A 22,766-nucleotide genomic window follows, 5' to 3' on the forward strand; every position below is an offset into this window, starting at 1 on the left:
TTGCACTGAAATTTTTGCCATAATATTCTTTTGCAACTGAATTTTTTTGTTTTGGCTAATTTTCTTTAAAAAATTGAAGCAACAAAAAATTTGAAATTTTTGCCACAAATTTGTTTTGTAGCTAAATTCTTCGCACCTGAATTTTCGCAACTGAATTTTTTTGTATGATATTTATTTGAAGATCCAGCTCAAAAAGTTTTTGCCACATTTTTTTTTTGTGTGGCTTAATTCTTTGTGTCTGAATTTTTGCTACTGAATTTTTTTTGTATATATTTATTTAAAGATTCAGCTAAAAAGATTTTCACACAAAATTTTTTTGCAAGTGAAGTCTCACACCAGAATCCTTTCAATAATTTTTATTTTAAACATTTAGCTTAAAAATTTTGGACTGAATTTTATACCACAATATTTTTTTACAACTGAAATTTTTGTATTGATTAATTTAAAAGAAAAAAACCCATTAAGCAACAAAAAAAAAATTAGAAATTTTTGCCACCAAATTTTTTGCGGCTGAATTTTTCGGACCTGAATTTTCGCTAATTTTTTTGTATCATATTTATTTTTAATTTATTAAAAAATTTCAGCCCCAAAAAAGTTTTTGCCACAAAATTGTTTTGCACGTCAAATTTGGCTACAGGATTTTTTGGAGCGAAATTTGCCTTATGAATTTTCAATTATTATTATTTTTTTCAATTACTATTTAAAAATTTGTTGAAAAAATGACTCTCAAAGATTTTACGGAATTTCTTGTAGCTGATTTTTTTTTTTTTTTTTTTAACAATTTCTTTTATTATTTAATACATATATTTTTTAATTTTATTGGAATGACAATTTTTGCAACAGAATTCTTTTGGCTAAAATTGTTTTTTTTTTTTTATATTTTCAATTCAGCTACAAAAATTTTGGAATGATTTTTTTGCAACAGAATTATTACGATTTTTTGGGCTGGTGATATTTTGATTAAATATCACCCGACAGTGGCAGGGGGAAACGGAGCCGAGTGTGAGGAGGAAGAGGAGAAGTCACGCGAGGACGCTCGTGTCCCCGGTTAGTACGTACGGTACGCCCCCTTCCGGTAAATAGTCTCCTGAAACATCGGAACACACCCAGAGATGGGCGTGTCGGCCCGCTGCCTGGCGTGCGTGGCAGACGTCTTGTCGTGTTGGGCCGAGGCGGAGGGCGGCGGCGGGCTGAGGAGCGGGCCGGCCGCCAACCGCGGCTGGAGCGCCGCCTACTCGCTGTTGGAAAAGGGCGATCTGAAGGGCGGGGTCCGGGCTCTGGCGGCGCAGCGAGCACATTGGCTGGGCAGGTTGGTCATATTCACACTCTCTTTCAACGTCAGTTTCAGAGCTAAATGTTGAACGTCAAGGTGTCATTTTCTTGTTTAAAATACTGATTTTCAAACGGTTTGGTTTATATTAATGTGGCTGTGATTCACGCTGTTAAAAAGCTGCATCTCAGATGTTGATGGAAAATGGTTTGAAAATTCAGAGCTATTTCTAAAAGGTTTGGCACTGACGCAACATGGCCGACAGGTGTGAACAGCATGACGCGTCTAACTATATGTGATGGCTATCAATATCTGTTCATTTGGCTCTACTTCCTGTTAATTCAGGTGCAAATCCAGGTCCCACCCTGTTCATTTTGGGGTACTTACAGGCTCACTTGCTGTTGATTTTGGCTCATTTCTTGTTGATTGCTGGGTCATTTGTGGGACACTTCCTGTTCATTTTGCACATTTCCTGTTTATTTGGGTCACCTCCTGTTGATTGTGGGGCATTTTTTGTCACTTCCTTTTGATAGTTAGGTCATTTGTGAGTCACTTCCTGTTAATTTTGCACATTTCCTGTTGATTTTGGGTCACTTCCTGTTGAGTATGGGGAATTTCAGGTCACATCCTGTGAGATTTAGATCATTTGTTGGTCATTTCCTGTTTATTTGGGTCATTTCCTGTTCATTTTGGGTCACTTCCTGTTGATTTTGGGTCGCTTCCTGTTGATAGGTCATTTGTGGGTAATTTCCTGTTCATGTTGCACATTTCCTGTTTATTCGGGGTCACTTCCTGTTGATTGTGGGGCATTTTTTGGTCACTTCCTGTTGATAGTTAGATCATTTCTGTGTCACTTCCTGTTAATTTTGCACATTTCCTGTTTATTTGGGTCACTTCCTGTTAATTTTGCACATTTCCTGTTTATTTGGGTCAATTTCTGTTGATTTTGGGTCACTTCCTGTTGAGTACGGGGCATTTCAGGTCACTTCCTGATTATTTTGCACATTTCCTGTTTATATGGGTAACTTTTTGATTGCTTTGGGTCATTTCCTGGTCAGATCCTGTTGAGTGTAGGGCATTTCAGGTCACAACCTGTTGATTTTTAGGTCATTTGTGGGTGACTTCCTGTTAATTTTGCACACTTCCTGTTTATTTGGGTCACTTCCTGTTTATTTAGCACATTGTCTGTTTTCTTTGGTCACTTTTTGTTAATTGTATGGCATTTTGGGTCACTTTCTTTTAAATTTTAAGTCATTTGTGGGTCACTTCCTGTTTATTTAGCACAATTCCTGTTTGTTTTGGTCACTTCCTGTTGATTTTGGTCATTTCCTGTCTATATTGGGACATTTCCATGAGAAATTGAACTCTGCTTTGGATTATAACAAACTGTATTAACCCTGAGCATGATTGGACGCCGCGCGTTCCAGGTCTGTTATCTTCAATGGCACTGAAAGTGTGTGGCGAAGGCTTAAAACTGTACCCCACGTCAACGTGCTGTTCAAATTTCCCCCGCAGGCCAGACCTGCTGGTGCGGGCGGCGCGCCACTACGAGGGCGCCGCTCAGGTTCTGCTCCGCCGGGCCGTGATGTCGTCGCAGAAGTTTGCGGAAATCAGCCAGGGGGATCTCCCGCCTCACGATCGGTGGCACGAAGCCGAGTGTCCCGCCAGGATCGACCTCGCCGGTGAAAAACCTTGGCCAAACCTTCGCTGGCGTTTCAGAGAAGTGACGGCGACTGCGTTGCAGGCGGCTGGAGCGACACTCCGCCCCTGGCCTTCGAGCACGGCGGCTGCGTGACCAACGTGGCGGTAAAGATCGACGGCCGGCGACCTATCGGCGCCCGGGCGAGGCGCGTCCGGGCGCCGCGCCTCTTACTGGTCAGCCGCGCCGGGGGGCGGGACTCCGACGTGGCCACGGAGACGCTGTGCGAGACCGTGGAAGACCTCTGGGACTACTGCCAGCCCAACGCCCCCGGTAACCTGAATCGTCGATATCGCCTATTGTTAGCCTCCTAGCATAATTGCCTAAATCATATTTGGTCAAGTACATGCACTTGTAGCACACGTACACAAAAAGAATCTGCCAGAGAAGTCCACTGTTTTAAGATGGCCGCTAGTCACTAACACGGCATCTATCTTCCTATATACTCTATGTCAGTGTTTTTCAACCTTTTTAGAGCAACGGCACACTTTTTTCATTAAAAAAAAACAAAACATGGCTCTCCACTATCAAAAAATGTAAAAATGGTTGGCAACTATATTAACAATAGCTAGCTGTACACTGCTAACTGGCCGCCGCTGCTAGCCAGCGGTCCCCCGCCACTAGGCTGCCGCTACCCACCTTTAGCTAGCTGACCGCCTCCGCTAGCTAGCCTGCCATTAGCTGGCCGGCCATCGCTGGATGGCCGCCACTGCTAGCTAGCTAGCTAGCTACGCCGCTGCTAGCCGCCTTCAGCTAGCTGACTGCCACCACCGCTAGCTAGCTGGCTGCCGCTAGCTGGCCGCCGGTGGCTCTCTGACTGGCGCTGCTAGCTGGCTGACAGCCGCCACTAGCTGGACACGGCTAGCTGGCTGACCCCCGCTGCTAACTGGCCGCTAGCAGACTTGGCTGCTCGCAGTGGCGGCCGGCTAGCTGCTGCCGCTAATTTGACACTGCTAGTTGGCCGCCGCTAGCCGGCCACCACCGCTAGCCGGACGCTGCTAGCCGGACGCCGCTGGCTTGGCTACAGCTAGCTGGACGTCGCTGCTAGCTGACCGCTGCCGCTAGCTAACGTGGCTGGTAGCGTTGGCAGCCGGCTAGCTGACACAGCTAACTTGACACTGCTAGCTTGCCGCCGCTAGCTGGCCACTGCCGCTAGCCGGACACTGCTGGCTTGGCGACAGCTAGCTGGTCGGCGCTAGCTGGCCGCCGCCGCCGCTAGCTGGCCACTGCTGCTAGCCGGACACTGCTGGTTTGGCGACCGCTAGCTGGTCGGCGCTAGCTTGCCGGCCAGCCAGCTAGGACACTGCTAACTGACCGCTGCCACTAGCTGGCTTGGCTGCTAGCGGTGGGGACCGGCTAGCTGCTGCCTCTAGCCGGTCACTGCTAGCTGACCGCTGCCGCTAACTGGCTTGGCTGTCGGCGGTGGCGGCCGGCTAGCTGCTGCCTCTAGCTGGTCACTGCTAGCTGACTGCTGCCACTAACTGGCTTGGCTGTTGGCGGCCGGCTAGCTGCCACCACTAGCCGCACTCTGCTAGCTGCCCGGAGTATTGCATGATCAACGACCATTGGACAAACATTTTAACATCAATTAGGCGAACGTGGATGATTTTCCACGGCACACTAGACACAACGCCACGGCACAGTGGTTGAAAAACACTGCTCAATTTGATATTTAGGAAGGCCATCATGCCCCATAGATATCACATATACTCATATGTGTACATATATAGCTATTAGGCAAGATGTTACTTGTCGGCCATCTTAAAGACAGGACCCTTCTGGCCGCATAACATTCAAATTAACAGGCCAATGTGCCCATTCAGACTTCCCGTTGAGTGTAAAATGATAGCTAGCGCGGTCACATGACAGACGCGTGTGTGTTCCAGGGGCTCTGCTAAAGGCGGCGTGCGTGTGCGCCGGCGTGGTGTCACCGTCCTCCCCGGAAACTCTTGAGTGTCAGCTGACGTCTCGCTGGGGCGGCGGTCTGGAGCTCCACGGATGGTCGTCGCTACCCACCGGCTCGGGACTCGGTGAGAGACGCCGGTTGACACGGGGGAGGGGAGGCTTGATGACACGACGCGACGCTGACCCGCAGGTACCAGCAGCATCCTGGCGGGGGCGTTGTTGGCGGCTATCTACGAAGCCACGGGGCGGTCCTACAGCCGGGATGCGCTCATACACGACGTGCTGCACTTGGAACAAGTTCTCACCACAGGTGCACCACACTCGTTTTTTGAAATTGATTTTTTTTCAACTCAATTTGAAAGAAATTGTTTTTTTAAAGAAAATTTACCTTAGAAAAAATGGTAGTTTTGCTGTGATGGTTGCTGTGTCGGGTCACCTCCTGTTGATTTCAGGGTCACTTTCGGTTAATATTTTGGGCCACATTGGGTTACTTCCTGTAGATATCAGGTAATTTGTGGGTCACTTCCTGTTAATTTTGCACATTACTTGTTTATTTGGGTCACTTCCTGTGGTGGTACAAAAAGAACCTGCCAGAGAAGTCTACTGCTTTAAGATGGCCGCTAGTCACTAACACTGCATTCAGCTTTCCATATACTGTATGTGATAGTAAATACTGTAGATTTCAGGTAATTTGTGTGTCACTTCCTGTTAATTTTGCACATTCCCTGTTTATTTGGGTCACTTCCTGTTGATTGTAGGGTATTTTGGATCACTTCCTGTTGATTTCTAGGTCATTTGTGGGTCAGTTGCTGTTTATTTTGCAAATTTCATATTTATTGGGGTCACTTCCTGTTGAGTATGCACATTTCCTGTTTATTTTGGTCACTTCTTGATTTTGGGTCATTTCCTAGTTACTTCCTGTTGAGTATAGAGCATTTCCTGTGTATTTAGGTCAAATCCTGATTGTTTTAGTCACTTTGTGTTGATTTTAGGGCACTTCCTGTTTATTTGGGTCACTTCCTATCGTGGTACAAAAAGACCCTGCCAGAGAAGTCCACTGCTTTAAGATGACTGCTAGTCACTAACACTGCATTAAGCTTTCTATATACTATACGTGATAGTAGATAGTGTAGATATCAGGTGATTTGTGTGTCACTTCCTGTTAATTTTGCACATTTCCTGTTTATTTGGGTCACTTCCTGTCGTGGTACAAAAAGAACCTGCCAGAGAAGTCCACTGCTTTAAGACACCGCTAGACACTAACACTGGATTTAGCTTTCTATATACTATATGAGATAGTAGATCCTGTAGATATCAGGTAACTTCCTGTTGATGATAGGCCATTTCGGGTTGACTTCCTGTTGATTTTGGGGCATTTCAGGGTGACTTCCTGTAGATATCAGGTCATTTCCTGTTGATTGGAGGGCATTTCAGGGTCACTTCCGGTTGCTATCATTCCAAATTCTCTTGATTCTGGGACATTTTGGGGTCACTTCCTGTAGATAACAGGTCACTTCCTGTCTATTTGGGGACATTTTTGGGTCACTTCCTGTTGATTTGGGGGCATTTCAGGGTCACTTTCTGTTCATTTGAAGACATTTTGGGGTTACTTCCGGTAGATATCGGGTAACATCCTGTTGATTTTGGGGGGATTTCAGGGCCACTTTCTTTTAATATTTTGGGTCAATTCTTGTTGATATTGGGTCACTACCTGTTGATCCAGGGGGCATTTCAGGGTCACTTCCTGTTGCTATCATTCCAAATCCTGTTGATTTGGGGACATTTTGGAGTCACTTCCTGTAAATGGCAGGTAACTTCCTGTTGATTTTGGGCCATTTCAGGTTCACTTGAAAATATTGTTTAAATAACAAATAGTAATAATTCTATTATTATTATATATTCTAAAAAAATAATAAATAGAAAAAAATATATAAGTGCAAAGCTACCATTCAAAATGGCGCTTTTCCCTCACTCAGGGGGCGGCTGGCAGGACCAGGTGGGAGGTCTGGAGGGCGGCATCAAGGTGGGGCGCTCCCAAGCGCGCCTGCCGCTGCGGGTGCTCGCGGAGCGGCAGCGCACCCCGGACGGCTTCGTCCAGACCCTGGAGCGCCACCTCCTGCTGGTCTACACAGGGAAGACCAGACTGGCGCGCAACCTGCTGCAGGTTAGAGCGGACGTCCTCACTCGTCGGCCATCTTAAGGACAGGGGCGTCACCTCGTAACATTCACGTCAATAATTTTATAAATTATAATCGTCCGGTTTATTTGGGTAATTTCCTGTTGATTTGAGGTCATTTCCTGGTCGCTTCCACTAGACTTTTAGGTGACTTGTGGGTCACTTCCTTTTTATTTTGCGCATTTCCTGTTGATTTGAGGTCATTTACTCGTCACTTCCTGTTAAGTATAGGGCATTTCAGGTCACATCCTGTTGATTTTCAGGTCATTTGTTGTCACTTCCTGGTTATTTTGGCCACTTAGTGTTGCTTTTGGGTCATTTGTGGATCACTTGGTTAATATTTTTCGAATCATTTTATAAATTGTGATTTATTGACCTATTTCGCACATGCACCAATCGTTTTAAATAAAACAAGAAATGGAATCATGTTGTCCAAATGTTTTTTTATTGCAATCATTACATGCAATAAAAAAAGAATGACATACTATTTTTTTAGCTTGTAGTATTTCCTTGTAACAACAAAATCCGTGTCAGACCTTCTGCATTGGGCAAATGTAATATAACGTGTAATTTCATCTCATATTGGGCGTATCAATCTATATCTCACGTCAACACAGGCTGACAGGTTGTTATAGTTTTGTCCACGAATGATCAACCAACTGATAAGAACAATCTCATCAAAGTCGTGCTGAATCCATTTATGGAGATTCCGTGAGTCTCTGCTTGTCGTTTTTTTTTCTGAACCGGAAGTTCGAGGCAGACATTGTCCAAGATGGCGCCGCCCATTTTTCGCTCAGGAAACTTGTCTATAGGGCATTTCAGGTCACATCCTGTTGAATTGTAAGTCATTTGTGGGTCACGTCTTGTTTATTTTGCACATTTCCTGTTTATTTTGGTCACATGTTGCTTTTGGGTCCATTGTGGGTCACTTCCTGTATATTTTGGGCCACTTCCTGTTGATTTGTAGATCATTTGTGGGTCACTTCCTGTTTATTTTGCACATTTCCTGTTTATTTTGATCACTTCCTCACTTCTTCCGTCATTTACTAGTCACTTCCTGTTAAGTATATGGCATTTCAGGTCACATCCTGTTGATTTTATGTCATTTGTGGGTCACTTCCTGTTTATTTTGGTCACTTCCTGTTAAGTATTGCGCATTTCAGGTCACATTCTGTTGAATTTTAGGTCATTTGTGGGTTACATCCTGTTTATCTTGGTCACTTCCTGTTGCTTTTGGGCTCATTGTGGGTCACTTCCTGTTGATTTGGAGATCATTTGTGGGTCATTTACTGTTGATTTGGAGATAATTTGTGGGTCACTTCCTGTTTATTTTGGGCCCCTTCCTGTTGTGGGTCACTTCCTGTTAAGAATAGGGCATTATAGGTCGCAACCTGTTGAAGTTTAGGTCATTTGTGGGTCACTTCCTGTTAAGTATCAAGCATTTCAGCTCACTTCCTGTTGAAGTTTAGGTCATTTGTGGGTCACTTCCTGTTTATTTTGGTCACTTCCTGTTAAGTACCAAGCATTTCAGGTCACATCCTGTTGATTTGTAGATCATTTGTGGGTCACTTCCTGTTAAGTATTGCGCATTTCAGGTCACATTCTGTTGAATTTTAGGTCATTTGTGGGTTACATCCTGTTTATTTTGGTCACTTCCTGTTGCTTTTGGGCTCATTGTGGGTCACTTACTGTTGATTTGGAGCTCATTTGTGGGTCATTTCCTGTTGATTTGGAGATCATTTGTTGGTCACTTCCTGTTTATTTTGGGCCCCTTCCTGTTGTGGGTCACTTCCTGTTAAGTATAGGGCATTATAGGTCGCAACCTGTTGAAGTTTAGGTCATTTGTGGGTCACTTCCTGTTTATCTTGGTCACTTCCTGTTGATTTGGGTCATTTGTGGGTCACTTCCTGTTAAGTATCAAGCATTTCAGGTCACATCCTCTTGATTTGTAGATCTTTTGTGGGTCACTTCCTGTTTATTTTCCACATTTCCTGTTTATTTTGGTCACTTCTTGTTGATTTAGGGTCATTTGCTAGTCACTTCCTGTTAAGTATAGAGCATTTCAGGTCACATTCTGTTTTTAGGTCATTTGTGGGTCACGTATTGTTTATTTGACACATTTCCGGTCTATTTTTCCTGAACAAAAGTGACCCTGAAATGCCACTAAATCAACAACTGACCTGATATCAACAGGAAGTGAGCCAATATCAACAGTAGTGACCCTGACATGCAGCCAAGTCAACAGGAAGTGACCCGATATCAACAGGATTTGGCTACAAAATGGCCCCAAATCAACAGAAAGCAACCCTGAAATAGTCTGCATTTCTATTGACAGGATGTGGTGCGCAGCTGGTATAGTCGTCTACCCGCGATGGTGCGCAACGTCGGCGAACTGGTCGCCAATGCCGAGGACTGTGCCAAAGCTTGCCAAGACGGTGAGCGTGTCATTTTAGTCTAATTGTCGTTTCTGCACCTATACCTTGAAGTATTTCATATACGTAGCCTTTTGAAATATCTTTATAGTACTTTCTTTATTCAGTTTTTTTTTGGTGGCATTTTTGGTCAAATACATGTACTTTTGCCGCAATAAAGATGAACGTCTCGTGACGCCAGGTTGTCTGTCGGCGCTGGGCGTTTGCCTGGATCGCTCGTGGCGTCACAAGAAGCGGATGGCGCCGGGCTGCGAGCCGGCCGCCGTGCGAGCCGTGATAGAGGCGCTGCGGCCTCTGGCGATGGGGCAATGCCTAGCCGGCGCCGGGGGCGGCGGCTTCCTCTGCCTGCTGACCCGCCTCCCCGACCGGAAGGACGCCGTCTTCGACGTCCTCGCCCGTACGCCGGTGAGTCGACTCTTCCGCCGCCTCGACGTATTTGTTAACGCGACGGTGCGTTTCAGGGCGTGGGAGACTTCAGTGTCCACACGGTGCAAATAGACACAGAGGGACTCACTGTACTCCGGCCAGTATGAAAAACATGTTATTGGCATGACACCTTCAATGATTTGAACAATGCGCGAGTGTCTTCTGGGAGTCAATCTTCGCCGTGGGCGGTTGCAACATCTGCCTAGCAACAAGCGTCCAGACAAAAAAAAAACAAAAAAAATCCCAAAATCTGAGCCACTAGAGTTTGAATTTCTAATACTTGATTTTTTTTTTTTTGCAGCAGCATCAAAATATGGTCACAAAAATGTTGATCCAACAAAATTGCAAAAAGATTTTTTTTTCTATTTAAAATAAATCAATCAATCAAAACTGAGCCAAAAATTCAAACACAAAAATTTCTTTGCAAAAGAATGACTTTTTTTTAACAATATTTTTTGATTAAAAAAAAAAAAAAAAAAAGCTACAAAAATTGACATTGCTTCAACTGAATTTTTGCAACTATATTTTGCAGCGGGATATTTGTTGCAATATTTTAAAAAATGACTATCAAATTTTGTTTTTTTTTAATAAGAATAAAAAAAAAAACATTTGGGTGGGATAAAAATCCAGTTACAAAAATACATTTTTTGCAACTTTTTTTTTAACCCCCCCCGGGAAAAAAAATAGTTTTAATTTAACAGAATTTTATGTAACTGATTTTTCGCAATTAAAGTTTTTTGCAACTATTTTTTTGTAGTGGGATTTCAGTTACAATTTTTAAAAAATTAAAATTTCTGAAAATGTCATTAGAACGTTTGATTGAAATTTGTTTGTCAATTTCAGCTACAAAAAGACCCAAAAAATTTTGCCACTTTTTTTTTTTTTTTTTTTACAGAATTTTTCTAACAATTGTTGTAAATACATTTTTTTTTCCAAAATCCCCTTCCCCCTAAAAATTTCATTTGAATTCAACAGAATTTTATGCAACTGAATTTTTGTGAGTACATTTTTTTGCAAACATTTTTGCAGCAGCATTTTGGTGACAATTTGTAAAAAATTTAAATTCTGAAAATTTGTATGAAATTTGTTTTTGTCAAATCCAATTACAAAAAGACCCCAAAATCTTTTTGCAGCTATTTTTTTTCCTAACAGATGTTGTAAATCCATTTTTTTTTTAAATCAGCATTTTGGTTACAATTTTAAAAAACTGAAAATTAAATCCCGAAAATTTCAATAGAATTTTTTGTTGAAATAAAAAAAAAATTGGTATCAAATCCAGTTACAAAAATTGTCGCTATTTTAAGATTTTTTCTAAAAATTGTTGTAAATTCAGTTTTTAAACCCCCCCACAACCCCTAAAAAAATAATAATTTGCAACTATTTCCGCAAGTTTTTTTGCAGCAGGATTTTTTTGGGAAAAAATTAAAATTAAATTTCTGAAAACTTCAATTGAATTTGATTGAATAAAAAAATAAAAATATTGGGGGGAAAAAATCTAGCTACAAAACGAATACTACTACTGAAACTATTTTTTTTACATTATTTTTTCCAACAATTGTTAAAATTAAACCCCCCTCTCAAAAAAAATAAAAAAATAAAAGCAATGACAAGAATTTACTGAATTTTATGCAATTGAATTTTTGTGACTGATTTTTTTTTTTTTACAACTGAATTCCAACTATGACAAATTTCAGCATTAGAACTGACACTGAAGAAAAAAAAAAAAAAAAAAGCTTGTTAGAAATTCAAATTTAAACTGATGGCACAGAGTACTTCCATATAACGAGTCCTTCCTCCGGCAATGACGTCATCACTTCCCGGCGACCGCAGACAGTTGGTCCCGGATGCGTCCCAGCCCGTCCAACATGGTGTCCAGACTTTCCCGGCTCAGCTCCACCGTGGCCACGGAGACGGAATCCTCGCGCGCGTCCTCCGTCTGCCGATCACGCACGCGCTCTGTATTTAAGTGCGTGCGTGCGAGGTACATTGTCACCTACCTGAAGGCGGAGCAGGCACGTGGGGACGCACATCCGACGGAGCGCGTCCGAGCCGCTCGCCATGTCCACCCGCCACTCCACCGACTTCAGCTGGGGAAGCGAGGCTGCCCCGGCAAAAATTGAGGACTTTTTAAACCTCCGTGAAGTTGCGACCGACCCCATCAGACGCAAATGTATATAAAAATGATGTCCATTGTTTGTGCTGCTATCAGTTTTGAGAAATTTCCAGCGATAACGTCCCACAGCCCTCCATTTATTGCAAAATGGTGCCATTTGTTTATGCAACGTTTAGTGAAAAATTTAAATCGTGAAAGTACAGTTGCATAAAATTCTGTTAAATTAAAACAATGACAATTTTTTTTGGTGCAACAATTCTTAAAATTTTTTTTAACTGATTTGATTTGGAAAAAAAAAACAGTAAAAATTCTATAAACATTTTCAGAAATGTAATTTTAGTTGTTTTTAAATTGTAACAAAAATCCCGCTGCAAAAAATGGTTGCAAAAAAATTTACTCGCAAAAATTCAGTTGTATAAAATTCTGTTAAATTAAAACTGACTTTTTTACAATTTAGATTTTTTTTTAAATTAAAAATAGTTGCAACATTTTTTGTAACTGGATTAGATCAAAAAATTAAAAATTCTAATGAAATTTTCAGAAATTTAATTTGAATTTTTTTTTAAATTGTAACAAAAATCCCACTGCAAAAAAATGTTTCCCGAAAAATTTACTCGCAAAAATTCAGTTGCATAAAATTCTGTTAAATCAAACAACAACATATTTTTGGGGGGTGGGGGCGGTTTAAAAAAAAAAGTTTTTTGTAACTGGATTTTATATTAAAAAATGAGTTTGTTTCAATTAAAAATTCTATTTTCAGAACTTGTAAAAAAAAAAAAAAAAAAAATTGTAACAAAAATCCCTCTGCAAAAAATGTTTCCCAAAAAATGGAAATGGAAATACTGAAACTGGATTTTATATATATAAAAAGGGTATTTTCAATTCAAAATTCTATTGAAATTTTAATTTAAAAAATTGTACCAAAAATCCCGCTTCAAAAATTGTTTCCAAATTTTCATGCAAAAATTCAGTTGCATCAAATTCTGTTGAACTCAAACAATGATGACATTTTGGGGAGGGGCTGGGTTAAAAAAAAAAAAAACAATTCAACAATTGTTAGAAAAAGTAAAAAAAAAATTGGTTGTTGTAAATTATTTTTTTGGTTGAAATTTTCAGAAATTGTAATTTTCTTTGTAAAATGGAACAAAAATCCCCTTGCAAAAAAGTATCGTGAAAATTCAGTTGCATGAAATTTGTCAATTTTTTTAACCGTTTTTTTTTTTTTTTTTTTTTTAAATAAAAATATTGTAAAAAAAACTTTTTTTTTATGTGGCTGAATTCTTTTGACTCAATTTTAAATTATTATTTTAATTAATTTTAATTTTCTTATGGGGTTATTTATGGGTCACTTCCTGTTCATTTACGCAATTGTCCATTTAACTTTTTATTTGAACGCATTAACGGGTCGCGCCAAAAAAAAAAAAAAAAAAAAAACTCCAAAAATGGGCCGGACAAAGGTATTGACGCCCTTTGAAAAATCATGTGATTCTTCTCCAGTTTGTGTAATTAACAGCACCTGTTACTTACCTTTGGCACATAACAGATGGTGGCAATAACTACATCACACTTGCAGCCCGTTAAAATGGATTCAAGTTCTAATGGATCATTATTTGGGTGATGTTTGTTCATTGTGATTTTGCACCATCTAGTGGCCAGTTTCATTTTTAATACTGTATTAGGTTTTACTATAACAAGTGTTTCGATTACTTTTCATAATCGGCGTGCTTTAGAAAAAAAAATGGTTTTGTTGCAGTTTTCAACCGGAAAATCCCATATCGGTCGACCTTTAACTTTGAAGGCCCGGAAACGTGAGCTTAAGACTCACCTTGTCTCTTGACAGCTTCCGCTTTCCACGCAGCGCTGGGAAAACATCGCGAGCGTGAGTGAGGCGATTGGAAAAAGCGGACGCTGACCGAGAGAGCGCTGACCTGTTCTCTAACAAGATCTTGGCGAGCAGGTTCTTCAGGCTGGCGTGGAAGTTATCGGGGAAAATTTGGACGACGTGCGCGGGAGAGTTCAGGTTGTGGAAGACCACGTGAGCGGAGAGAGCGCGCAGCGAGCGGAGCAGCTGAAAGAAAGCGAACGCCCTCTGTACCATCATGGCGGCCCGGCCGCTTGCGCTTTTGGCTACAATACCTCAGCCGCCTGAGCTTCGGGGACAGCTAGCGCGGCGGAGGCCTTGCGAGTCAACTCGGCGCTTGGGTCTTCGTAACTTTGCGCGCACAAGTCCTTCACCAACTCTTTGGATGGCGCCTCAACAAAGAAAACAAAAACCGCAATCGGAGTTTAGATCATCGGAGCTAACCGCCGCTTCGCATGCGATTCGCATGCGAATGCAAAACAACGCGAAGATGGCTCAAACCTTTAGAAGAAGCTGCAAATTGTCGAAATGTTCGCTTGACAGCGTGGCGGCCATCTTGATAGTCACCTGACCACCCACCTCGGGTGCTGCTGCTTTTTGTCGGTCGGCAAACAACTTAAGGGCTGCTGTCCTGCCACCCGCTGATCTGGAGTGTGAACTACACCGGTGTGTAATTTCGCCGCCCAAAAAAAAAAGTTACCCCCTCCCTCCTAATTCGCCGATTTATTTACGGATTTACAAATTAACAAACTGTATTTACGTGGCTGTGATTTTGGTGGGCTGTTGAAGAAAATTCACAGTAGTGATAGACGACCTTTAAAACTATGCTGTGACGTTAGTATATTGGGTCACGTCCTGTTGATTTTGAGGCTTCTTGGACTTCCTGTAAATATTGGGTAACTTTCTATTGATTTTGGAGCATTTCACGTCACTTTTTGGTTGATTTTGGGGTATTTCACAGTCACTTCCTGTTGGTTTTTGGGCCATTACAGGAGGACTTGTTTATTTGGGGACATTTCAGGGTCACTTCATGTTGATTTTGTCGCATTTTGGGATCACTTCCTGTTGATACTGGGTCATCCCCTATAGATTTTGGGGCGCTTTGTGGTCACCTCCTATTGATTTTGGCGCATTTCGAGGACACTTGCTGTTGATACCAGGTCACTTTTTGGTTGATTTTGGGGCATTTCGGGGTCACTTGCTGTTGATACCAGGTCACTTCCTATTGATTTTGGGGCACTTTGTGGTCACTTTTTGGTTGATTTTTGGGTATTTCACAATCACTTCCTTTTGATTTTAGGGCATTTCGGGGTCACTTCCTGTTGATACTGGGTCACTTCCTATTTATTTTGGGGCACTTCCAGGTCTCTCTTTGGTTGATTTTGAGGCATTTCAGGGTCACTTGCTGTTGATACCAGGTCACTTCCTGTTGATTTTGGGGCATTTCAGGGTCACTTCCTGTTGATAGTGGGTCACTTCCTATTGATTTTTGGGGCATTTCGGGGTCACTTGCTGTTGATACCAGGTCACTTTTTGGTTGATTTTTGGGTATTGCACGGTCACTTCCTATTGATTTTGGTGCATTTAGGGGTCACTTCCTGTCGATTTTGGGGTAGTTCGTGGTCACTTTTTGGTTGATTTTGGGGCATTTCACGGTCACTTCCTGTTGATTTTGGGGCACTTTGTGGTCACTTTTTGGTTGATTTTGGGGCATTTCGGGGTCACGTGCTGTTGATACCAGGTCACTTTTTGGTTGAATTTTTTTGGGTATTTCACGGTCACTTCCTGTTGATTTTGGGGCACTTCGTGGTCACTTTTTGGTTGATTTGAAGGCAATTCAGGGTCACTTCCTGTTGATTTTGGGGTACTGCGTGGTCACTTTTTGGTTGATTTTGGGGTACCTTGTGGTCACCTCCTATTGATTTTGGCGCATTTCGAGGACACTTGCGGTTGATACCAGGTCACTTTTTGTTAATTTTGGGGCATTTCGGGGTCACTTGCTGTTGATACCAGGTCACTTTTTGGTTGATTTTTTTTTTGGGGGGGGGGGGTTATTTCACGGTCACTTCCTGTTGATTTTTGGGGCACTTCGTGGTCAGTTTTTGGTTGATTTGAGGGCAATTCAGGATCACTTCCTGTTGATTTTGGGGTACTTTGTGGTCACTTTTTGTTTGATATTGGGGCATTTCACGGTCACTTCCTGTTGATTTTGGGGCACTTTGTGGACACTTATTGGTTGATTTTGGGGCACTTTGTGGTCACTTGCTGTTGATACCAGGTCACTTTTTGGTTGATTTTTTGGGGGGTATTTCACGGTCACTTCCTGTTGATTTTGGGGCACTTCGTGGTCGCTTCCTATTGATACTGGGTCACATCTCGTTGATTATGGGGCATTTCTCAATCACTTCCTGTTGATTTTGGGCCATTTCAGGGTCCCTTACTGTTGATATCGGGTCACTTCCTGTTGGTATCAAGTTACTCATAGCTGATTTGGGGGCATTTCTGTGGGTCACTTCCTGCTAATACCGGGCCACTTCATGTTGATTTTGGGGTCACTTCCTGTTGATAATCAGTCCACTTGGGTTGGAAACCAATAGAAGCGAATGGAAGTTTTTGTGGTCATTGAAATCGATGGGAAATTTTGGCCGTTTCAAATGAATGGGTATGTTTTTGGCAAATTTTGGACAAACTGTACGTCTATCTAGCCAAAACTATATAGAGCGTTTGTGCCCCTTAGGGTCCAGATTTTTTAATATATATAAATATGTAATTGATGTGATTTGGGAAAAAAGGACAAGCAGAGTTTTGAAATGTCACTTTTCCCCCCAAAAAAATCCCGTGTTTTTGAGCGAATGGTCACTTTTGGGGTGTCAAACGAAAAAGTGCTCGCGTCGCATGAAAATTCCGGTCGTTTTGGTGTATGAACGGTGTTGATAGGTCAAACGGTTATTAATCAGAATATTATAGATGGTAGCTTTTGCAATATATGCAAGGCTACCATCAACACAACTAAGCAAACACATCGACAATCGCTCTTCTCTTCCATCGGCTTTAATATTCATCCATATATCAGTGTGAGCCTCCTGCCGCAGGTGGCGCAGTTTCTCCACTTCTGCTCGCTCGCGCGCGCATATCCACTTCCACCGGAAATGTCGTAGGCCTCTTCTACCAGACCGATCCAACATGGTAGGTATTTTCCCACTCGCCTTGCCGGACCATCCGACTTCATCCTCCCGTTAAAACGCGTCACATCGACGCGCTTTGATCATCCGAGTTGCGCGTCCACTTTATTTGACTTTTCCGTGGCGTTATTTGCCGCAGATGGCGTCTCAAACGAGACAGTGTGACGGAAGCACGCTACGAGCGCCGGCTTGCGGCGTTTTCGGCTTTCTAATTAAGTTCGGTTGAACGGTAGGCAAGTCTCCAATAATGTAATGTCTCTTCTTTCTAAAAAGTCCATTTTGCTACTTTCACACGTCGTCGAGGCTATTTTGGACTTCCAAGTCCAAGTGGATTTAGCCGCTAATGCTAACCTCTAGTTTCAGGAAGGCTACTCGTTCGTAGTAGAGTTTTTCTAATCGGTCAATATGAAATGTAAGCCATTTCGGTAGTTATAGCTAAAGTGTATGAAGAAAATGATGCTACCCTTCCTAAAATTGATCAATTCGCTTTGGAGTTATTTGCAGTTTAGTAGTTCGCAAAGTGCTCCATTGAATACGATGTCGATATCGTTACTAAAAACAATACTCGATACCGGTTTCGATAAAACGTTAAAATAAGTGAGTGTATATATTAGGGTTGTCAAAAGTACTCGTACTAATGCCACCTTCATGTGATGTCATAGTTAAGATAAATAGCACATGTTGAGTTGAAAATTGCACGTGAACGCCCCCTCTAGTTGCATTTTGGGATTTTAAGGTACTAGAGTTTCAAATGTTTTTTTTGTTTTGTTTTGATGGCGGAGCGCAAACAAGTTTTGGATGGTAACAAGAATTATCGTCAGTTTTTTGTTTTTTTCCCGACGCCAGCGATATGCTATTATGTTGTGTAGGCATGTACTAAACACGTTTTGTTTTTTTCTTTTATAAATCCAGGGGTTTGCTAAAAACATTTCAAACACAAACTTGTACTACAAAAATTTGGATGCATTGTCTTTGTCGTAAATGGTTTTGCACATGGAACAAACTAAAATGAAGTGCATGTTTGTTTTTATGCTACGGTAGCCAAAGCACATGCACAGGATGTACTCGTAATTGGCAAATGGTAAGGATCAACTTTCCCAGAGTGTTTGACAGTAGCATAAAACCAGAGAAGTTTCCTGCCCCAAAATGGCCACCAGTTAAGTTTTTTTTTTTTATTGGAGTAAAGCCAAAACATTGCCTTGTCCCAAAGTTGCTGTCAGTTGGGAGTATATTAGTAAAGCCAAATAATGCTCCTGTCCCAAAATGGCCGCCAATTGAGTGTTTTAGTCAAGTAAAACCTGAAGTTTCTTGTTCCTAAATGGCTGCCTGTTTTTATTTTTGGGAGTAAAACGGGAGAAGTCTCCTGTTCCATCAAGGCTGCTGGGTAAAATTATAGTGGAGAAAAGCCAAAAAAGTATCTAGTCCCAAAATGGCCGCCAGTTAGGAGTGTTTTAGTAAAGCCCGAGAAATCTCCTGTCCCAAAATGGCCACTAGTTGAGTACCCTTCAGCCCCAGTTGAGAATTTTACTAAAGTAAAACCTGAGAGATTGCTTGTTCCAAAATGGCCACTAGTTGCTACGTGTTCAGGATTCAAAGCAAGTTTAGTTGAACGTTAGGTAAGTCTCCCTAAGTGTCATGTCTCGTCATTCAAGTTTTTGATACGTTGTCGGCTTTTTTTGGGCTCAGTCCAAGTGGATTTAGCCGCTAATGCTAATCTTTATTATTAGTATAGTATTACAGTGGAGTAAAACTTGAGAAGTCTCCTGTTCCAAAAGGGCTGCTGGGTAAAAATATTCTGGTGGAGTACAGCCAAAGAATTCTCTTGTCCCAAAATGGCCGCCAGTTAGGAGTATTTTAGTAAAGATAGAGAAGTGTCCTGTTCCAAAGTGGCCACCAGTGAGAAGTATTTTGGCAAAGCCTGAGAAATCTCCAGTCCCTCCCAAAATGGCCACTAGTTGAGAATTTTAGTAAAGTCTGAGATTTCCTGTCCTAAAAGAGACATCTCCTGTTCCAAAATGGCCACCAGTTGCTATGATTTCTGGTTTCTTACGTTCAGTTGAACGGTTGGCAAGTCTCCTTTAACGTAATGGCTCGTCATTTAAAAAAAAGTCATCTGTGCTGCATTTACTCTGTGTCAGAGGCTGTTTTGAGCTTAGTCCAAGTGGATTTAGCCGCTAATGCTAACATTTACGATATAGTATTACGGTGATGTGAAACTAGAGAAGTTTCCTGGTCCAAAATGGCTGCTGGGTAAAAATATGATAGTGGAGTAACGCCAAAGAATTCTCTTTTACCAAAATGGCCACCAGTTGTATTTGAATGAAATCAGGGGAGTCGTCTGTTCCAACACAGCCACCAGTTCAAGAGTCATGCTCTTCTGTCCTAAAATGGCCACCAATTAGATTTCCCTGCCACTAAAATCCTCTTAACAAGTTTAAGCTAATGTCTAGTTTGGATTGTGGCTGAAACGGAACACTTTTGTGGATGCTCTTCAGGGGCGCGTCAGGACCAAGACGGTGAAGAAGGCGGCCCGGGTGATCATCGAGAAGTATTACACGCGGCTGGGCAACGACTTTCACACCAACAAGCGCGTGTGCGAGGAAATCGCCATCATTCCCAGCAAGAAGCTCCGAAACAAAATCGCCGGGTGAGTCGACCGACCGCTCGACGGGCGCTCCCAATGCGGGACTTATGCGTCCGCCCGCTTCAGTTACGTCACGCATCTGATGAAGCGCATCCAGCGAGGCCCCGTCCGAGGCATCTCCATCAAGCTGCAGGAGGAGGAACGCGAGAGGCGCGACAACTACGTTCCCGAGGTCGGTCTACACGCCGCTCACGTTAGCTCACCTGGGCTGTGTCAGCTTGCTAATTCGCTTTGGCTAGCTAATACTTTTTGGCTACGCAGTGTTTGGCCATTGGAGATTTTTTATTTAATCCCCGAGAGAGTAAAATACACGCGGGTCATATTTTGAACTATTTATTGTTGACTTTGACTAACACTTTTGGCTAAAAAGCACCAGTGAAAGTTGGCATTAGCTTGAGAAGTGTTAGGCTGAAATATTTTTTAAAGGGACTATACAGTTTTTTTTTTTGTTTTTTTTTTGAGTACATTAATGGTAGCTTTAAAGCTACCGTCTGTTATTCAGAGCAGCAGCAAGTGACCTGATATCAATTGGAAGGTCCCCAAATCAACAGGTGAACTGATATCAATAGGAAGTGTTTCAAAATCAACAGGAAGTGACCCTGAAATGTCCCAAAACAGGAGGTGACCTGTTATAAACAGGAACTTAACCTGATATCAACAGTAAGTGACCCCAAAATGTTCCCAAATCAACAGGAAGTGGACCAGTATCAATAGGAAGTGATCTGATATCAGCTGGAAGTGACCCTGAAATGTCCTCAAAACAGGAAGTGACCTGATAGCAACAGGAAAATCCCTAAATCAACAGGAAATGAACCGATAGCAACAGGAAGTGTCCCCGAAAGGCTCCCAAATCAATCATATCAGCAGGAAGCGATCCCGAAATGCCCTCAAAACAGGAAGTGATCCCAAAATTTAACATAATTTTATGTAGCTGAATTTTTGTGATTAGTTTTTTTTTTCTCAACTATTTTTGGTTACAATTTTTCAAGTTAAAATTCTGAAAGTTTCAATAGAATTTTTGAGTGAAATTTGTTTTTTGTCAAATCCAACTACAAAAAGATCCTCCAAAAAATTGTGCACTTTTTTTAACAGAATTTGTTACATACCCCCCCATGTCATTGTTTGAATTTAGCAGAATTTTTGTGAGTAAATGTTTTTGCTACCTTTTTTTGCCGTTGTATTTTTGTTGAAACTTGCAAAAAATTAAAATTCTGAAATTGTCAATAGAATTTTTGAGTAAAATAATTTTGAAGGATCAAAAAAATTCGCAATCTTTTTTTTTTTTTTTTTACAGGATTGTTGTAAATTCGTTTTTAACCCCCACCCCCCCCCCCCCCCCCCCCAGCAGCCACCACAAAAATTTGTCATTTTTATAACAAATTTTTGCGACTTTTTTCCAATTGTTTTAAAAAATAAAAATCAATTAAATTTGAATGAATACAAAAGTCAAATTTAAAATGTCTAAGTGGCGCCTCCTTGAATTTTTCCAAAGGCCTCTCCTCTTAGGTTTATTCAACATAGTGTGAATACATTTTGGTTTTGAATAAGGGCATGGCTGCACAGCTCAGTAGCGCCTCCTTTTTTTGTAGGACCCTCTTCAATAGGGTTTTATTCTCCTATGTGTGTGAATGAGCCATTCCCTTAGCAACCATGGCTAATAAACCCATAACCATGGGATAACATGATAACCTTAGCATGGCTTCCCTCATTGGGAAAAGTAATTTAACTCTTTCGCTTCCGTGCAAGTCCGTCCCTGTATCGAAAGTGCCGCCGGCGTGCCTGTCGCCGGTGACATTGATAGTACAGGAAGAAAAAAAATGGGCGAGCCTTCCCCGTGTCTGCCGGAACGCAATTTCCAGTCAGACCCTGGCGCTAGCGCACAAACGCCGCCGATGACGACGACGCGTCGCTAACTAACGCTTCTCCCGCGCAGGTCTCCGCCTTGGACCAGGAGCTGATCGAGGTGGACCCCGACACCAAGGAGATGCTGAAACTGCTGGTGAGTGTCCTCGTCGCCCACCTGTATCGAAAGTGCCGTCGGCGCGCCCCGTCGCCCCCGGCATCGATAGTACAGGAAGAGAAAGCCTCTCCGGCTTTTCCCGTGTCCGACGGACTGTTCCGGTCGGACCCTGGCGCCGGCGCACAGAAAGCCCCGAGCCGACCCGTCGGCGGTTTTAACCTTTTTCTTTATTTTTTACCTTCCGTCAGGATTTTGGCGGTCTGTCCAACCTTCAGGTGACGCAGCAAACTGTCGGCATGAACTTCAAACAACCCCGAGGAGTTTAAAAGCTTTTTTTTTTGTTCTTCTAATAAAACCAAAACAAACAATATTTGTCTTATCCAACTCATTCCCCACCCTGGACGGCCAATTTCTTGACCGAGTGACTGTTTTTGTTCGTAGAACAAACTTTTTTGTCATTGTTTTTTGATTGTATTTGATAAATTTAATAAAGACTTGACTAGAAATGCAATTTGTGGAGTTGTGCAAGGGGAGGTGACGATGATCCTGCGAGTTACTTCCTGTTTGTTTTTGGTACACTTATGGGCCAAATTGGTGCGTTTCTTGGTTGTTTCCTGCTTATTTTGGAGTAGTGGATCACTTCCTGTTCATATTGGGGGATGTCCAGGTCACGATCTGGGAGCCAGTGTTGTTTTCGTTAACGATAACCATAATAAAAATGTTTCGTCGACAAACATTTTTTTCATGACGACAAAACGATAAGCTAAAAACGTGTTTTGGTAGACTAAAACATAACCAGACTAATGGCATTTTTCATCTGAGGAGATGAGACGAAAATGCACAATACTTTCCGTCACATGGTACATGTGACATTTTATGCGTCGTTAGCCTGCATCGTACACTCGTGACGTGCTGCTGCTTTCCAGTCTCCAGGCTTGCGCGCACGGTGAGATTTGTTTTCTTTGCTAGAGAGAATATGCAATATTAATTTGGCCTTTAAATGTCTCTGCTGAGAAATCACACACTAAATGTAACTTGTAGTGTTATCATAGTATTCGTGTTGAGTTAGCATTCGGCTAATGGCAAGCGTCCTCTTAT

The 22,766-nt window shown here is 42.1% G+C and overlaps 3 protein-coding genes and 2 non-coding genes across 7 annotated transcripts in view; 4 read left to right on the forward strand and 1 right to left on the reverse strand.

Moving 5' to 3' along the window:
* Positions 1-9,908, forward strand: part of LOC130915979 (L-fucose kinase) — a 25,303-nt gene extending 15,395 nt beyond the window's left edge. The window contains exons 15-22 of one of the 3 annotated variants that reach the window (XM_057836287.1): positions 979-1,047; positions 1,111-1,309; positions 2,786-2,952; positions 3,015-3,242; positions 4,856-5,184; positions 6,851-7,038; positions 9,386-9,485; positions 9,664-9,908. In XM_057836287.1, the coding sequence (XP_057692270.1) occupies positions 979-1,047; positions 1,111-1,309; positions 2,786-2,952; positions 3,015-3,242; positions 4,856-5,184; positions 6,851-7,038; positions 9,386-9,485; positions 9,664-9,759 (1,376 nt within the window). In that variant the 3' untranslated portion in view covers positions 9,760-9,908. Of the gene's footprint in view, positions 1-978; positions 1,048-1,110; positions 1,310-2,785; positions 2,953-3,014; positions 3,243-4,855; positions 5,185-6,850; positions 7,039-9,385 lie in introns of all 3 variants that reach the window. The other 2 variants (XM_057836288.1, XM_057836289.1) reach the window with 2 other exon arrangements.
* Positions 8,089-14,482, reverse strand: commd9 (COMM domain containing 9). The gene is made up of 6 exons (XM_057836290.1): positions 14,384-14,482; positions 14,158-14,274; positions 13,950-14,089; positions 13,847-13,881; positions 11,906-12,009; positions 8,089-11,844 (listed from the first exon to the last, which is right to left on the reverse strand). The coding sequence occupies exons 1-6, from the start codon at positions 14,435-14,437 to the stop codon at positions 11,719-11,721; spliced, it is 576 nt and encodes a 191-aa protein (XP_057692273.1). The 5' UTR covers positions 14,438-14,482; the 3' UTR covers positions 8,089-11,718.
* Positions 14,483-16,915: 2,433 nt separating this feature from the next.
* zgc:114188 (40S ribosomal protein S17-like) lies at positions 16,916-22,179 on the forward strand. The gene is made up of 5 exons (XM_057836292.1): positions 16,916-17,068; positions 19,560-19,711; positions 19,775-19,880; positions 21,642-21,707; positions 21,917-22,179. Exons 1-5 carry the CDS (start codon positions 17,066-17,068, stop codon positions 21,992-21,994), a joined length of 405 nt encoding a protein of 134 aa, XP_057692275.1. The 5' UTR covers positions 16,916-17,065; the 3' UTR covers positions 21,995-22,179.
* On the forward strand, positions 21,460-21,590 carry LOC130916901 (small nucleolar RNA SNORA71). The gene has a single exon (XR_009063378.1). It is a non-coding gene; the product is annotated as a small nucleolar RNA SNORA71 (small nucleolar RNA).
* On the forward strand, positions 21,727-21,853 carry LOC130916902 (small nucleolar RNA SNORA71). Its single transcript, XR_009063379.1, has one exon. It is a non-coding gene; the product is annotated as a small nucleolar RNA SNORA71 (small nucleolar RNA).
* Positions 22,180-22,766: the final 587 nt, after the last annotated feature.

This window comes from Corythoichthys intestinalis, chromosome 5 (assembly GCF_030265065.1).
Source record: "Corythoichthys intestinalis isolate RoL2023-P3 chromosome 5, ASM3026506v1, whole genome shotgun sequence".
In the NCBI taxonomy this organism is placed as follows: Eukaryota; Metazoa; Chordata; class Actinopteri; order Syngnathiformes; family Syngnathidae; genus Corythoichthys; species Corythoichthys intestinalis.

What these genes read in the sequence shown, in the direction of transcription:
- commd9 (XM_057836290.1), bottom strand. Translation starts at nt 14,437, where the DNA reads ATGGCCGCCACGCTGTCAAGCGAACATTTCGACAATTTGCAGCTTCTT. An exon ending in AAGATCTTGTTAGAGAACAG is followed by an intron (nt 13,882 to 13,949) that starts GTCAGCGCTCTC and finishes ATGTTTTCCCAG; the next exon opens with CGCTGCGTGGAAAGCGGAAG. An exon ending in GGAAGCTGTCAAGAGACAAG is followed by an intron (nt 12,010 to 13,846) that starts GTGAGTCTTAAG and finishes TTGCCGGGGCAG; the next exon opens with CCTCGCTTCCCCAGCTGAAG.
- zgc:114188 (XM_057836292.1), top strand. An exon ending in GCGACAACTACGTTCCCGAG is followed by an intron (nt 19,881 to 21,641) that starts GTCGGTCTACAC and finishes TCTCCCGCGCAG; the next exon opens with GTCTCCGCCTTGGACCAGGA. An exon ending in AGGAGATGCTGAAACTGCTG is followed by an intron (nt 21,708 to 21,916) that starts GTGAGTGTCCTC and finishes ACCTTCCGTCAG; the next exon opens with GATTTTGGCGGTCTGTCCAA.